Source organism: Microcaecilia unicolor, chromosome 8 (assembly GCF_901765095.1).
Source record: "Microcaecilia unicolor chromosome 8, aMicUni1.1, whole genome shotgun sequence".
NCBI lineage: Eukaryota > Metazoa > Chordata > Amphibia > Gymnophiona > Siphonopidae > Microcaecilia > Microcaecilia unicolor.
Window position 1 is genome coordinate 215,750,622 of NC_044038.1, and position 16,674 is coordinate 215,767,295.

General features: G+C 46.9%; 1 protein-coding gene across 1 annotated transcript in view; it reads right to left on the reverse strand.

The window, feature by feature from the left end:
- Window positions 1-8,888, reverse strand: part of PARD6B (par-6 family cell polarity regulator beta) — a 73,256-nt gene extending 64,368 nt beyond the window's left edge. The window contains exon 1 of the mRNA XM_030212542.1: window positions 8,691-8,888. Coding sequence (XP_030068402.1) covers window positions 8,691-8,783 — 93 coding nt within the window. The 5' untranslated portion in view covers window positions 8,784-8,888. The remainder of the gene's footprint in view (window positions 1-8,690) is intronic.
- Between the last annotated feature and the right edge of the window lie 7,786 nt (window positions 8,889-16,674).

The following is a 16,674-nucleotide window of genomic DNA, read 5'->3' on the forward strand; positions in this document are numbered from 1 at the left end:
TCTTCAATTCACCACTTAAATCGTATTCCTTTGTCTTCTGAAATACTAACATTACCCTGCAACCGCCAACGCGGGAGGAACTCATGCAGCTCACAGCAAGTAAAGAGATTTGCTCCAACCTCCGTTGAACAACAAATAACCTGTAACCGTAAAACTGAAACACAAACAAGAAACCCAACCAAATGAAACCAGCAGTAAATCTCAGGGTGGGCCTCTGGATTGATTTGTCGGGACTAATGGAAAAAAAATTATCAGATCAATCCAGAGACTGGTGGGATGTACCCAAGCAGTTCTTAATTAGGATGGGACACAGAGATCCCAGTTTGCAGAACCGAAGCCCCAAACGCATCAGTCCGTGCTGCCACATCCACTCAATCGTGCTTTGAAAAGGTATGCACAGACGACCAAGTCGCCGACTTGCAAATCTCCTCCAAAGAAACTAACCTCGACTCTGCCGTCAAAGTCGCTTGCGCCCACAACTGAGCGGAAGAGTCTTTCCCTGAAGCGATGTAAGCTGAAGAAATAGCATCTTTAACCCAGCGAGCAACCGTTGCCTTAGAGGTCTGTTGCCCTTTCTTCTGACCCGCAAATAGCACAAAAAGATGATCTGAATGACGAAAGTCAATCGTGACCTCCAGGTACCTGATGAGAACCCGTCTCACATCCAGACACCGTAGAGCCCGAAACTCCGTAGGATAGTCCTTCCTACGAAAAATGGAAAGACAGAGCTGTTAATTAACATGAAAACGGGACACAATCTTTGGAAGAAAAGAAGGAACTATCCGCAGAGTAACTCCTGCCTCCGTAAAACGGAGAAATGGATCTCTACAGAATAAAGCCTGCAACTCCGACACTCTCCTCGCCAAAGAAATAGCGACCAAAAACAGTTTTCAAGGTCAAGTCCTTTAACAACAACAGAGACAGAGGCTCAAAGGGCGGCTGCTGAAAGGCTCGCAGCACCAAATTAAGATTCCATGTTGGAAATACCAAGGTACGGGGTGGGCACAAATGATTCATGCCCCACAGAAACCGAATGATATCCGGGTGTGAGGCCAGAGAAGACCCCTGAAGACCCCGAAAACACGCTAAGGCCGCTACCTGAACCTTCAGGGAACTCAAGGACAGACATTTCTCCAGGCCATCTTGCAAAAAGGCCAAAACAGAAGCTACTGAAGCCGATGCTGCAGCCAGACCTGCCGCCTCACACCATGACTCAAAGGTCCGCCACACTCAAGCGTAAGCTGTAGAGGTGGAACGCTTCCTAGCCCTTAACATAATAGCAATGACTGTCTGGATAGCCCTTTTTTCTCAATCTTGCCCTCTCAATAGCCAGGCCGTAAGACCAAATAGGGAGGGATCCTCCATAACGATTGGACCCTGGAGCAACAATCCCCGATAGGCCCGCAGCCGCAATGGACTGTTGACGTGAAGATGGAGGAGATCTGCGTACCATGGACGCCTGGGCCAATCCGGAGCCACTACTATCACCTGCCCCGGCTGACGAGTCACTCGACCTATTAGCCCGCCTATCATGGGTCATGGTGGAAACACATACAGGAGGTCGGACAGGGGCCACAGCTGAAGAAGCGCATCGATCCCATGAGAGAGGGGATACCTGCCTCTGCTGAAAAATTGAGCTACTTTTGTATTGATCCCCCGCGCCATGAGGTCTATGGCCGGAACTCCCCACCGGATCGTGATAAATGAGAACGCCAGATCAGAGAGCTCCCACTCCCCCAGATCCAGCATGTGAAGACTTAGAAAGTCTGCTTCGACATTCAGTGCCCCCGCTATGTGAGCCGCCGAGATCAGGGGCAAGCGCCCCTCCGCCCAAAGACAGAGAAGGGACGCCTCCTTGGCCAGAGCAGCACTCTTGGTGTCCCCCAGGCGACTGACATAAGCTACAGCTGTCGCATTGTTGGAAAAAACTCAAACCGGCCTTCCTGCCAGAAGGGCCAGCCGAATCACCCTCAGCTCCAAACGGTTGATGGACCATGATGCCTCCGTCGGGGTCCACGACCCCTGCGCCACCTACCCCAGACAACGGGCACCCCAGCCAGAGAGGCTGGCATCCGTCGTCACAACCACCCAGTCCGGAACTTACAAGGGCATTCCCAGCTCCAGTTTGTCTTGAAGAAGCCACCATCACACGGCTAGTCTGGCAGCTGGTTCCCAAGGAAGGCAAACAGCGTAATCCTCCGACAAGGGGGACCACCGACTCAAAAGCGACTTCTGAAGAGGCCGCATGTGGCTCCTGGCCCACGGCACCACCTCCAGCGTGGCTGCCATGGAGCCCAACAGTTGAACATAATCCCAGGCCCTGGGCACCTGCAGCCCCAAAAGACTACGAACTTGAGACTGGAGCTTCCGTCTCTGATTCTCCAGCAAGAACACAGTGCCTGAACGAGTGTCAAACAGCGCCCCGAGATATTCCAGAGATTGGGCAAGAACTAACTGGCTCTTGTCCAAGCTGATTATCCAACCCAATGAGAGCAGCAAACTGACTACTCTGTCCGTCGCCTGCACACTCTCCTGGAAGGAAGGCGCTCTTATCAGCCAATCATCTAGATAAGGATGCACCTGCACTCCCTCTTGATGCAAATAGGCAGCGACGACTACCATAATCTTGGAGAAAGTCCAAGGTGCAGTGGCTAGGCCGAAAGGCAGGGCCCGAAACTGAAAGTGTTGCCCCAGTACTGCAAACTGCAGAAACCGATGATGAGGCGGCCAAATGGGAATGTGCAAGTAAGCCTCTTTGAGATCGAGTGAGGTGAGGAACTCCCCTGGCTGAACTGCGGCCATAACTGACCGAAGAGTTTCCATCCGAAAGTGACGTACTCGAAGGAAGACCGCCATCCGGAACAGAAATGTTCAAAACTTCCATAGCCCGCACTATCAGAGCTCGCAGCTCTTCCTGACGGAACAAACGTGCCACCATCTCCCCCTTCTGAGGCTAATTCGCCCTCCTCCAAGGAATCTGAGCGAGACAGGAAACTCCTGACAATTGGCCATCATCTACCTCAGAACACACCAAGATCGCATCCAGGCCTCGTGACTCAAAACGTGGAAGAAGGACATGTGGCTAATTCTTCCTGAGTTGTCACTGAGGGGGCTCCCCCAGATCTCTTGAGGAGGAATGCCTTGTGCATTAACAGAACAAAATCTGGGGAAAACCGTACTTTGTCAGCCTCCATCTCCTTGTGTCCCCCTTGGGAATCAGACGCTGCTGTTCAAGCAGTAGGCCCTGCTGCCATCGCCTCCCCCGGCTCTAAAACACGAGGGCATGTATTCAAAATGGCGCCAGATGAGTCCAGCCCTGGAGCAGCAGTGCGGGACGTGACGCGTGACGCCTCCCCAACACTCGATGCTCCCCTGCTGTCTCCCGCGCCTGCTAAAGCAAACACCGCATCCGCCGCCTGGCGTCAAAATCATCCGCCGCAGGGCGGGAAGAAGCAGGACTGGAGGAGGCAAGTGATGGCGCTGTCGACTCCGTGTCTTGAAACAAGCGGTCCCATGGCTCCGAACCCCGCTCCCCAGACAGAGAGCTGCGAGGGCAGGCTGAGCACGCTCCCGACGCTGCTCTCCAGCTCCCACACCAGAAGCAGCGTTTAACTACCTCCGAGGGAGCTGCCATGTACCCCAGACAAGTACCAGGACTTACACCCCCCCCCCCCCACCGCCAGTAACGAGGAAGAGTCCTCAGGAGGTCCCCTGGCTAGAATGAAGCCTTTCTTACCGTGAGTGCAAACGCCGACACTTAAAAATCCTAGTTTTTTTTTTTTAGAAGACTCACGTGAGGCTGCAAACAGGGGGGTTCCCAATGGGATGGAGGGGGAGGAAGGGAGGGACCTGGCCCACCAGGTGTACCCCGCTCACCACTGCAGCGAGCCCTCAACCCCCTAGGGAAGCTCAACTCAGGCTGCAGAGCTATGATCCTTCTACCTGCTAGATAGAGAGAATACTGAGGTTTGGGTGGCTACACATGACCACATATAGTGAACCTCAGCGTTCTCTGTATCTCTACCTGCTGGCAGAGGGACATAACCCACCAGTCTTTGGATTGATCTGTGGGACGCTATGGAAGTGGGCATCGCTCCCACCTCCTTCAAGGTACTTGGGTCTAGGGGAGCTTGGAAAGTGGGTCAGGGGGTGCCACTAAATATCAGGAACTTTTTTTTTTTTAATTCTGGTTGAGTGGGTAGGGAGGGGTGCCACTACACACTAGGAGATAGCTTGGTTGGGGTCTGGGGGGGGGGGGGGCAAATATCAGAGAGGTGGTGAGGTCAGTCAGGCAGGTGGGAAGGGAACAGAGGGCCAAACAGTATGGGAAGGGCAAATATCAGAGAGGTGGTGAGGTCAGTCAGGTAGGAAGGAAAAAAGATCAGGGCCAGTGCACACTGCAAGCACTTTTTTTTTTTTTTTTTTAAATAAGGTCATCCTGTCACTGCCTGTCACGCACCAGCAGGAAGGGTCACATTTGGCAATGAGCTGCAGATTACTGCTGTGATTTTATCAAAAAGGCAAAGCTTCTTCTATGCAGAAGCATAGTTATGGCACCAAATGCAATTCACTCCTCATTTTGATCCTACAAACTACACACAAAATAAATTATCTGCCATACAGCTCTTATGCAAATTTGTGTTGACTAGAAATGGGGTGCATTTGCCATAGAAAACCTAATTCCTCCCATGTTTTCAGGTAAACACATACATTTCCAAGAATACATAATTCTTCCCAGAGGGTAAAACATTCCATAAATCAGGGTAAAATGAAGAGATTGCATCACCAGTGCCTGCTGGCTCTCGTAAGAAAGTAAAAGTAGCCATACCGGGTCAGACCAATGGTCCATCTAGCCCAGTATCTTGCTTCCCGCAGTGGCCAATTCAGGCCACAAGTAACTGTCAGAATCTCAATTAGTAGCACCACTCCATGCTACTAATCCCAGGACAAGCAGTGGCTTCCCTCATGTCCACCTCCAGCTGACTGGCAGCTAAAAAAACTGACTGGCAGTGGGGTCACAGAGGTATGTCTGGGAACCACTGATGTAAAAGGAACTTAAATCATACTTACTATGGATTCATCAACACAATGTTAAATTCTTATGAAAGACTACTTTAATAACTATCATCTATTAAATCTAAGAATGGCATCACCATGTAATTACACCATAAATTCTTTAAATACATTTACTATTCATTGGCAACAACGAATGTGGATGATTCATACTTTCAACTTAACTACACCACTCTCTGACACACCTAGGTATGACTATAAAAAGTAAATATATATTATATTATATAATCTGTAGACTACATCATGAACACCTTCCACGTCAGAAAGCAAAGCACGTTCCACTGATTGATTTATGACACCTTCATACTTTTCTCAGCAATGAACTAAAGCAGCATTTACCCACTGAAATTCAATGTTAACAGTTCCCTAGTAAAAGCAAAATCCTGGAGCACCTGTAAATGGGTAATTCAAAGATGCTCACCTACCAGATGTATAGGTCAGACTCATTTTTTCACACAAAGAGAACAGGAAATATAATGAAACACTAACTATATCTCAGGATGTGCTCTGCCTGAAACCAGCATTAGGTGAATATTATATTAAAAGAGTAACTGAAGTACATGAGAAAAAAAAACAAAAACACCCTGAACTTCTGAATTCAAGTTTCACCTAGATGAGAGTGAAAAACTGATTTTAACTAAAGAGATCCTGAAATCATGTAGCGCAGGTTGGTCTGCACCTCACCAACCCACTCCATTATGAACGCTCACCTTCTATAACTACCCTAATCACTCCCTACCCTCTTCTTTCTTCCCTTACTTAATCGCTTCACATTACTAAATGTACCAGATATCCTGAAATGACAATGTTAACAAAACTATGTAAGCCACTTTGAGCCTGCAAATAGGTGGGAAAATGTGGGATACAAATGCAATAAATAAATAAATACATACACTTTTACAAAGAAATACTGACCTTTTACATACATAGTAGATGACGGCAGAAAAAGACCTGCACGGTCCATCCAGTCTGCCCACGATAAACTCATATGTGTACACCTTACCTTGATTTGTACCTGTCTTTTTCAGGGCACAGACCGTATAAGTCTGTCTAGCAGTATTTCCTGCCTCCCATCACCGGCTCTGGCACAGACCCCGTATAAGTCTGCTCTCCCCTATCCTAGCCTCTCAACCACCAACCCCTCTTCCCCCGCCACCCAATTTCAGCTAAGCTTCTGTGGATCCATTCCTTCTGCACAGGATTCCTTTATGCCTATCCCACGCATGTTTGAATTCCGTTACCGTTTTCATCTCCACCACCTCCCGCGGGAGGGCATTCCAAGCGTTCACCACCCTCTCTGTGAAGAAATACTTCCCGACATCTTTCCTGAGTCTGCCCCCCTTAAAACAATCCTCTTATTTACTACATACAGTGCATATTTGGGAAGTTTTCATTATGAATTAATGAAAATGGTTTTTTTATTCACACCTCTATAAATTGTTCTTTAGATAATGATGAAGGACTAGTCTTAAAAGGGTGCAAATATGGCATTGCCCTGCACCCCCAAACTACAGAAGGTCCAAAGCCTGCTGGAAGTTGAACACGATACAGTTTTCTTTGGGGCCTTCTCTACTAAATTTCTGTCCTGGGCTCTGGCATATTTAACACTAGTCCTGCAAAGATGGAAAACAACTACTTTTAAAGCATTTAAAAAAGCAATGTTTACAACATGTATAAACAAAAGTACACACCTATTAAGAAATTACTCATTATTATTTCAATGATGATTAGTCTTATTCTGCAGCTTTGGAAAAGCTCCCTAGTAAGTTGGAAAAGAAGAGTACAAAGAACTACCTCTTGAAAGAATGCAGTAGATGACTTATACTGAAAGCCAGATAAAATTACTGCAAGTGAACTTTTAGACCCTGCCAAACCTGCAACACAATGACCTTAAAGGATATGGGCAAACCCAGTAATTAAACTAGAATGGTTACTCAATCTGGAGAAACAGGAACTTAAGGTAGAATACAATGTTCTAACAGTATAAGGACTTATTTTAGGGGAAATGGTAGTATTCAAAGAACTACATACTATTTTTCTCATCCTAAATCCATATCCTCTCTCTTTTTACAAGTAATATGCAATCCAATCATCAGGGTAAAAAAATGTTTGTAAGTAGTGAAGAACCTCGGGCATTTCAAACCAATAACTTGGCAAACCGATCTGTATCCCACTTTTCACTATACATGCAATTCCAACATTCTCAACAGCTGAGTTATCACTTTTTAAAAAATAAAATACTTCCAAAACAATCGTCTATTCTGCCAAAACAAAAAAATACAGCGGTCTCAATGTGCTAAGTTTGAACCCCTTTATTACCTAATGACTAAACTACTAGATAACAGGACTGCATGTCAATTAAAATTTTAATCGTGATTTAAAATGTTATTTATGGGATTTGAAATACCACATTTCTGTAGGTACAATCAAAGCAGTTTACATATTATATACAGGCACTTATTTTGTACCTGGCGCAATGGAAGGTTAAGGGACCCCCAGAGTCTCAAGGAGCTGCAGTGGGACTCAAACCCCCCGTTCCAGGTTATCAGACCACTGAACTAACCATGAAGCCACTCCTCCACTCCGAAAATTTGTAATGGTGATTAATTATGTGATTAAAGGTGTGTTATTTATTTATTATTTTCCCACATTGCAGCTCCTTGTGACTGAGCAAGTTACTTAACCCTCCATTGCCCAGAGTCACAAGGAGAGGAAGTGGGGCAAAAAAAACCAACAACCCATACCTTTAACCACGCGATTAATCACAATTACCAGTTTTAATCAAAATGTAGCCCTTCAATTAAAGAATAAAAAGAAATACAAATTGACAAATTAAGGAGTCCAAAAGAGCATACAGAAGAAGCAGCCTTACAGTTTTCACAGCCTACTTAAAAAATGCAGCCCGGCTACTAGATAAGTTTATAAACTTCTTTACATGTTGTAAAAAAAAACAAAAAAACATTAAAACTAATGAAAATGCGGTATTGACAAGAATATAAATGCTTATGCAGATTCCAACACAACGCCAAGGCTTCAGTTCATCCGAAGTATGAACCTAGCGAATTGACAACCCTCTCACGAGTATATATTTTCATAAAAGAGAAAGCAAACGACTGCGTTAATAACAAGAGTAAACCTAAACGGTGGGCGCTGGGGCGAGACAGGCAAGAGTTCCCGAAAGAAGAGGAAGCCGCGCGCCGTGCAGGTGAGCGCGGTGGGAGTGGCGCGCGCGGCTGCAGTTGGTATCTCCAGGCAGAGAAGGACGGGGACAGCGCGAGGGGTGAAGAGATAGAAGTTCTTTATTCGCTCTCCCCCCCCCCCCAATGCCTGCGCGCGGGCCGCGGACTCGGAGTAGAAGGTTCGGGAAAGTGCGATCACTGAGCTGGCTCCCTCGTCCCCTGGAGCAAATGTTACCGGCGCGGCGCCCCGATCTTATTCCTCCTCGACCACCGCACGTACGCGGGGGGCCTCGGTCCTCCTCCCGAAGACAGTGAGAGGAGTTCGGTAACCATACCTCCTTTTTAAATTCCTTTTCCTCTCCCCCCCCCCCCCCCCAACCGACATTTTGCAGCGGCTGCTTCCCGGCCGTGTCCCGTACTCGCTCTCTCCCTGCCTACCTTGCTTTTAACCTCCACTGCGGCTAGGGACTTGCTGCTTACGGCCCGGTAGCTCTTATTCATTGTTGAAGCCAGCCAGTGGGGCTCATCCATGGGGCTGCCCCAGCCTTTCTTCCGCTAGGTGAAAGTGCAGAGGGGAGAAGAAGGAGAACCGCTCTTCCCGTAGCCGATCAACACCTCTGACGCACTCTGTGGAGACTGGAGGGAGCGCGGCAACTGCTGCCAAGTGCCAACAACCTGTTCGCCTCCGCCTCCTTTTTTCCTTTTTTTTTTTTTCAATTAGACTTTATTTATCACAAGGTCCGTTCAGATAACAAAAGGAGACACAAAAGTCGTTAGCTTTTAAACAAGACTAGTCTAGTGGAAGCAGAGGACGGTAAATTTGGCTTGCGGGATAAAAATAAAACGGTTGCAAACAAGGTGTGATGAACCGACTGTACTGAAGAGTATAGGAGGTGTCCAGCATCCTGTGTTCCCACTGGGGTCATTATAAAGTACTTGGCATCTTTGTAAATGTATAATATTCTTTTCTAATATTTGGGATATGCCAAGTTACCAAATTCCAGGCTGGAGATTTGAGGACTGTCCTGGATCTTTGAAATTCCAGGACTGTATTGGGAAACTTACATTACAGCACTGTTGTCAATTGGGCAGGATAAGAGACCTCAAATCCCACAGTGCTTTGGGATGTAAGTTCAAAACCAGGACTGGCCAAAAAGTCTTAAGCCTGGAAGTGGGTAACTTGGCACCTCTGCATTTTTTTTTTTTTAATTTTTAATTGTGATTCAAGTGGGTGGCCTTTTTTGATATTTTCCAGGATGGTCTTACTTTTGAGTTATAAATGAATATTTTAAATTTAAAAGTCAAACTGAACCTGAGGCGAGACTATCTGAAAAATTGGTTGTGCTCTTATGGTTAGAGCCAGTGGTTTGCCAAAGATTTTCACTGGAGTCATTTTTAGGGCTGTAAAACATGGGTCTGTGCAAGTTAATAGCTTGCTATGTACGCAGTCTGTGTGGGATCAGTGAAAGATGGACCCTGCAACAGCAGTTGGCTTGGAGAGAGGCATAAGAGGAAAGAACTAGATTTTTTTTTTTTTTTGGGGGGGGGGGGGGGGTCATATTAATTTTGAACACTTTAAGGAGCTGTAGTGGGAAAAAAGTTTGGAAAGCACTGGGCTAGAAAGATGGGCTGAAAACTAAGGAAGTCAGATTCAAATCTTCATCTAACTGTGCCTGTGGATAACTCAATTTCCTTTTTAAACTGCAAGACTACTCCAGACTGACTGGTTATGCGACTCTACCAGTAGATGGAGGCAGAGAATCTGAACTTTCCAGTGATATATCGCCAGTATAAGGCAGTGCTGCTCAACCCAGTCCTTGGGACAGACACCCAGTCTGCCAGGTTTACAGGATAACCACAATGAATATACATGAGATTTGTATGTACTGCCTCCTTGGTATGCAAATTTATCTCATGTATATTCATTGTGGATATCCTGAAAACCTGACTGGCTGAGTGTGCCCTGAGGACTGGTTTGAGAAGTGCTGGTGTAAGAAGTGGTGCAACCTGGAACTCATTGTCTCATACCGGGTGGCAGGTTTTGTGGAATCTGGTGTGTTGAATGTGACAGGTGAAGGAGGGTAGAGGTTGTAGCAGTGGTGTGGGACTCTGGGAAGATGCTGGAACAGCTTTCAGTGGGGGAAGGAGCCAGTTAAGCTCTCATCTTCAGCAGCCCTGATTGTGGAGAAACCCATTTTTGCAGGAGTGGTTGTTATTTTGGTGCCAGACTGCATGGCTCCTGCAGGGCCCACAGGATCTAGCTCAGTAAAGGTAGAGGAAAGCCCCTCCTTCTCCTGCTGGTTTTGGGGAGTTTTGGAACGATCTGTGGGGTAAGATCCAAAGGGTTCCCCCCCAGCTCCTGAGTATCTGCAAAAGACACTTCTCACCACTGCCTCAAAGAATAAAACCACATAAGAACAGATGGGTCACAGTAGGCTCAGGCAGACTTCGTCATGTGACACAAAAGCATCTACCAGCACAAGTGTTGCCACTACAAAATTCTTTTGCTCCACTACAGCATTGCGATGTTCCTGAAAATAAAACTGAGGCAGAACAAAAACCAAGGAAGGTGGAACAAAAAGATAAGAAGGTACCCAAAGAGAAAAGACACCCCCAAATCACTAAAACCAAAACACATACTAGGAAATGTAGATGGAAAGCGATGACCACAAATGCTCATAGTCTAAGCAATAAAATTCATGACCTTCAAGCCGTGATGTTGGAGGCAGACTTGGACATAGTTGCAGTCACAGAGACATGGCTCAATGGTTTCCATGAATGGGATGTAAACATACCAGGCTATAATCTTTTTAGGAAGGACAGAGAGGGGCATAAAGGTGGAGGAGTAGCTCTGTATGTGAGAAATGATATCGCAGCGACTGAAATGACAGGAAACTGGGGAAAGGAAGAAGCGATATGGATCACCTTAAAAAGAAAGGATGGAACCTCTGTCCACGTGGGCGTTGTCTACAGACCCCCGACACAATTGGAGGAACTAGATAAAGATCTGATCGCTGATATTCATAAGTTGGCGAAGAAAAGAGAGGTGCTGTTGTTGGGAGATTTTAATCTGCCAGATGTAGATTGGAAGGTTCCGTCTGCCAAATCTGAAAGAAGTAGACAGATTGTGGATGCTTTCCAAAGTGCTCTGCTCACACAAATGGTGACGGAACCCACGAGGGAGGGAGCAACGTTGGATCTGGTGCTCACAAATGGGAATAGTGTGTCAAATGTCAGAGTGGGTGCACACCTGAAAAGCAGTGACCATCAAACGGTTTGGTTTGATATGACGGCTGAAGTGCAGGGCGGACACTCTAAACTCAAAGTCCTGGATTTCAAGCGTGCTGACTTTAGTAAAATGGGTGAATACCTGAGAAAGGAGCTGATGGGCTGGGAGGATGTACGAGAAGTGGAAGGACAGTGGTCCAGGCTGAAAGAAGTAATAAATAGGGCCACAGACCTTTATGTAAGGAGAGTAACTAAAAGAAAAAGGAAACCGATATGGTTCTCCAAGCAAATGGCAGAGAAAATAAAGGCTAAAGAGTTGGCGTTCCAGAAATATAGAAAATCTCAAGAACAGGAACACAGGGAGGAATACCGGATGAAACTGAAAGAAGCCAAGAGAGGTACGTCTGGCGAAGGCGCAAGCGGAAGAACAAATGGCTAGAAATGTAAGAAGGGGAGACAAAAACTTCTTCAGGTATATTAGTGAAAGGAGAAAGACTAAAAACGGAATTGTGAGACTAAAAGATACAACGAAACGCTATGTAGAAAATGATGAAGAAAAAGCCAATTTGCTAAATAGATACTTTTGCTCTGTTTTCACAGAAGAAAATCCTGGAGAAGGACCGCTAGGGACTGGCAAAAGTACACCTGAGAATGGAGCGGATAGAGCACCGTTCACGGAAGAGAGTGTTTATCAACAACTTGGAAAGCTAAAGGTGGACAAAGCCATGGGACCGGACGGGATCCACCCCAGGATATTGAGGGAGCTCAGAGAGGTTCTGGCGGGTCCTCTTAAAGATTTGTTTAATAAATCCTTGGAGACGGGAGAGGTTCCGAGGGACTGGAGAACGGCGGAGGTGGTCCCTCTTCACAAAAGTGGTGATAGGGAAGAGGCTGGAAACTACAGGCCGGTAAGCCTCACTTCAGTTATTGGTAAAGTAATGGAAGCAATGCTGAAGGAAAGGATAGTGAATTTCCTGGAAGCAAATAAGTTGCAAGATCCGAGACAACATGGTTTCACCAAAGGGAAATCATGCCAAACGAATCTCATTGAATTCTTTGACTGGGTGACAGGAGAATTAAATCAAGGACGTGCTATGGACGTAATCTATTTAGATTTCAGCAAAGCTTTCGACACGGTTCCCCACAGGAGGCTCTTGAATAAACTAGATGGGCTGAAGATAGGACCCGAAGTGGTGAACTGGATTAGGAACTGGTTGACGGGCAGACGCCAGAGGGTGGTGGTGAATGGAGTTTGCTCGGAGGAGGGAAAGGTGAGTAGTGGAGTGCCTCAGGGATTGGTTCTGGGGCCGATTCTGTTCAATATATTTGTGAGTGACATTGCCGAAGGGTTACGAGGTAAAGTTTGCCTTTTTGCGGATGACACCAAGATTTGCAACAGAGTGGACACCCCGGAGGGAGTGGAAAACATGAAAAAAGATCTGAAGAAGCTAGAAGAATGGCCTAACGTTTGGCAATTAAAATTCAATGCGAAGAAATGCAAAGTGATGCACTTAGGGAGTAGAAATCCAAGGGAGACGTATGTGTTAGGCGGGGAAAGTCTGATTGGCACGGACGGGGAGAGGGATCTTGGGGTGATAGTATCCGAGGACCTGAAGGCGACGAAACAGTGTGACAAGGCGGTGGCCGTAGCTAGAAGATTGCTAGGCTGTATAGGGAGAGGTGTGACCAGCAGAAGAAGGGAGGTTTTAATGCCCCTGTATAAGACGTTGGTGAGGCCCCACCTGGAGTACTGTTTCAGTTTTGGAGGCCGTACCTTGCGAAGGATGTCAAAAAAATGGAAGCGGTGCAAAGAAAAGCTACGAGGATGGTATGGGATTTGCGTTCCAAAACGTATGAAGACAGACTTGCTGACCTGAACATGTATACCCTGGAGGAAAGGAGGAACAGGGGTGATATGATACAGACGTTCAAATATTTGAAAGGTATTAATCCGCAAACAAATCTTTTCCGGAGATGGGAAGGCGGTAGAACGAGAGGACATGAAATGAGATTGAAGGGGGGCAGACTCAGAAAAGATGTCGAAGTATTTTTTCACGGAGAGGGTGATGGATGCTTGGAATGCCCTCCCGCGGGAGGTGGTGGCGATGAAAACGGTAACGGAATTCAAACATGCGTGGGATGTGCATAAAGGAATCCTATGCAGAAGGAATGGATCCTCAGAAGCTTAGCTACAATTGGGTGGCAGAGCAGGTGGGGGGCAGAGGGGTTGGTGGTTGGGAGGCGAGGATAGGGGAGGGCAGACTTTTTTATACGGTCTGTGCCAGAGCCAGTGATGGAAGGCAGGACAGGTGGTTGGGAGGCAGGAAAAACTGCTGGGCAGACTTATACGGTCTGTGCCCTGAGAAAGACAGGTACAAATCAAGGTAAGGTATACACATGAGTTTATCTTGGGCAGACGGGATGGACCATGCAGGTCTTTTTCTGCCGTCATCTACTATGTTACTATGCAGGGGGCTAGGGTTGGCTGGGAGTGCATTCAGTCAGGAGTCAGGAGCAGCTGGGGGGGGGGGGGGGCTTGTGACAGTTGGCTATTCTTTCTGGAATTGAAGAATGCCTGTACTAATATCCTGATACATCAGGAAGTATCTTTTGGTTTCAGGTGGGGACATACCACTTTCAGTACTGCATTCTGCAATTTGGCCTCACATCATCTCCCAGGGTATTTACAAAGTGTCTAGCGGTAGTCACAGCATCACTATGCAGACTGTGAGTCTATGTAGTAACATAGTAGATGACGGCAGAAAAAGACCTGCACGGTCCATCCAGTCTGCCCAACAAGATACCTCATATGTGCTAATTTTGTGTATACCCTACTTTGAGTTGTATCTGTGTTCTTTTTTTTTTTTTTTGTTACATTTGTACCCCGCGCTATCCCACTCATGGCAGGCTCAATGCGGCTTACACGGGGCAATGGAGGGTTAAGTGACTTGCCCAGAGTCACAAGGAGCTGCCTGTGCCGGGAATCGAACTTCAGGGCAAAGACCGTATAAGTCTGCCCAGCACTATCCCCGCCTCCCAACCACCAGCCCCGCCTCCCAACCACCGGCTCTGGCACAGACCGTATAAGTCTGCCCAGCACTATCCCCGCCTCCCAACCACCAGCCCCGCCTCCCAACCACCGGCTCTGGCACAGACCGTATAAGTCTGCCCAGCACTATCCCCGCCTCCCAACCACCAGCCCCGCCTCCCACCACTGGCTCTGGCACACACCGTATAAGTCTGCTCAGCACTATCCCTGCCTCCCACCACCGGCTCTGGCACAGACCGTATAAGTCTGCCCAGCACTATCCCTGCCTCCCAACCACCAGTCCCGATTCCCACCACCGGCTCTGGCACAGACCGTATAAGTCTGCCCAGCACTATCCCCGCCTCCCAACCACCAGCCCCGTCTCCCGATCTTGACTAAGCTCCTGAGGATCCATTCCTTCTGCACAGGATTCCTTTATGCTTATCCCACGCATGCTTGAATTCCGTTACCATTTTCATTTCCACCACCTCCCGAGGGAGAGCATTCCAAGCATCCACTACTCTCTCCGTGAAAAAATACTTCCTAACATTTTTCTTGTCTGCCCCCCCTTCAATCTCATTTCATGTCCTCTTGTTCTACCACCTTCCCATCTCCAGAAAAGGTTCGTTTGCGGATTAATACCTTTCAAATATTTGAACGTCTGTATCATATCACCCCTGCTTCTCCTTTCCTCCAGAGTATACATGTTTAGTTCAGAAAGTCTCTCCTCATACATTTTGTAACGCAAATCCCATACCATTCTCGTAGCTTTTTTTTGCACCGCTTCAATTCTTTTTACATCCTTAACAAGATACGGCCTCCAAAACTGAACACAATACTCCAGGTGGGGCCTCACCAACGACTTATACAGGGGCATCAACACCCCCTTTCTTCTGCTGGTCACATCTCTCTCTATACAGCCTAAAAACCTTCTAGCTACGGCCACCGCCTTGTCACACTGTTCGTCGCCTTCAAATCCTCAGATACTATCACCCCAAGATCCCTCTCTCCGTCCGTACCTATCAGACTCTCGCCGCCTAACACATACGTCTCCCGTGGATTTCTATTCCCTAAGTGCATCACTTTGCATTTCTTCGCATTGAATTTTAATTGCCAAACCTTAGACCATTCTTCTAGCTTCCTCGGTTCCTTTTTCATGTTTTCCACTCCCTCCGGGGTGTCCACTCTGTTACAGATCTTAGTATCATCTGCAAATAGGCAAACTTTACCTTCTAACTCTTTGGCAATGTCACTCACAAATATATTGAACAGAATCGGCCCCAGCACCGATCCCTGAGGCACTCCACTCCCTCCTCCGAGCGAATTCCATTCACCACCACCCTCTGGCGTCTGTCCGTCAACCAGTTCCTAATCCAGTTCACCACTTCGGGTCCTATCTTCAGCCCATCCAATTTATTTAAGAGCCTCCTGTGGGGAACTGTGTCAAAAGCTTTGCTGAAATCTAAGTAGATTACGTCTATTGCTCGTCCCTGATTCAATTCTCCTGTCACCCAATCAAAGAACTCAATGAGATTCGTTTGGCATGATTTCCCTTTGGTAAAACCATGTTGTCTCGGATCTTGCAACTTATTGGCTTCCAGGAAATTCACTATCCTTTCCTTCAGCATGGCTTCCATTACTTTTCCAATAACCGAAGTGAGGCTTACCAGCCTGTAGTTTCCAGCTTCTTCCCTATCACCACTTTTGTGAAGAGGGACCATCTCCGCTGTTCTCCAATCCCTCGGAACCTCTCCCGTCTGCAAGGATATATTAAACAAATCTTTAAGAGGACCCGCCAAAACCTCTCTGTTCTCCCTCAATATCCTGGGGTGGATCCCGTCCGGTCCCATGGCTTTGTCCACCTTTAGCTTTTCAAGTTGTTGATACACACTTTCTTCCATGAACGGTGCTCTGTCCACTTCATTCTCATTTGAACTATTTCCAGTCCATCGCGGTCCTTCTCTAGGATTTTCTTCTGTGAAAACAGAACAAAAGTATCTATTTAGCAAATTTGCTTTTTCTTCATCATTTTCCACATAGCGGTTCGCAGTATCTTTTAGTCTCACAATTCCCTTTTTAGTCATTTTCCTTTCACTAATATACCTGAAGAAATTTTTGTCACCCCTCCTTACATTTCTAACCATTTGTTATTCCGCTTGCGCTTTT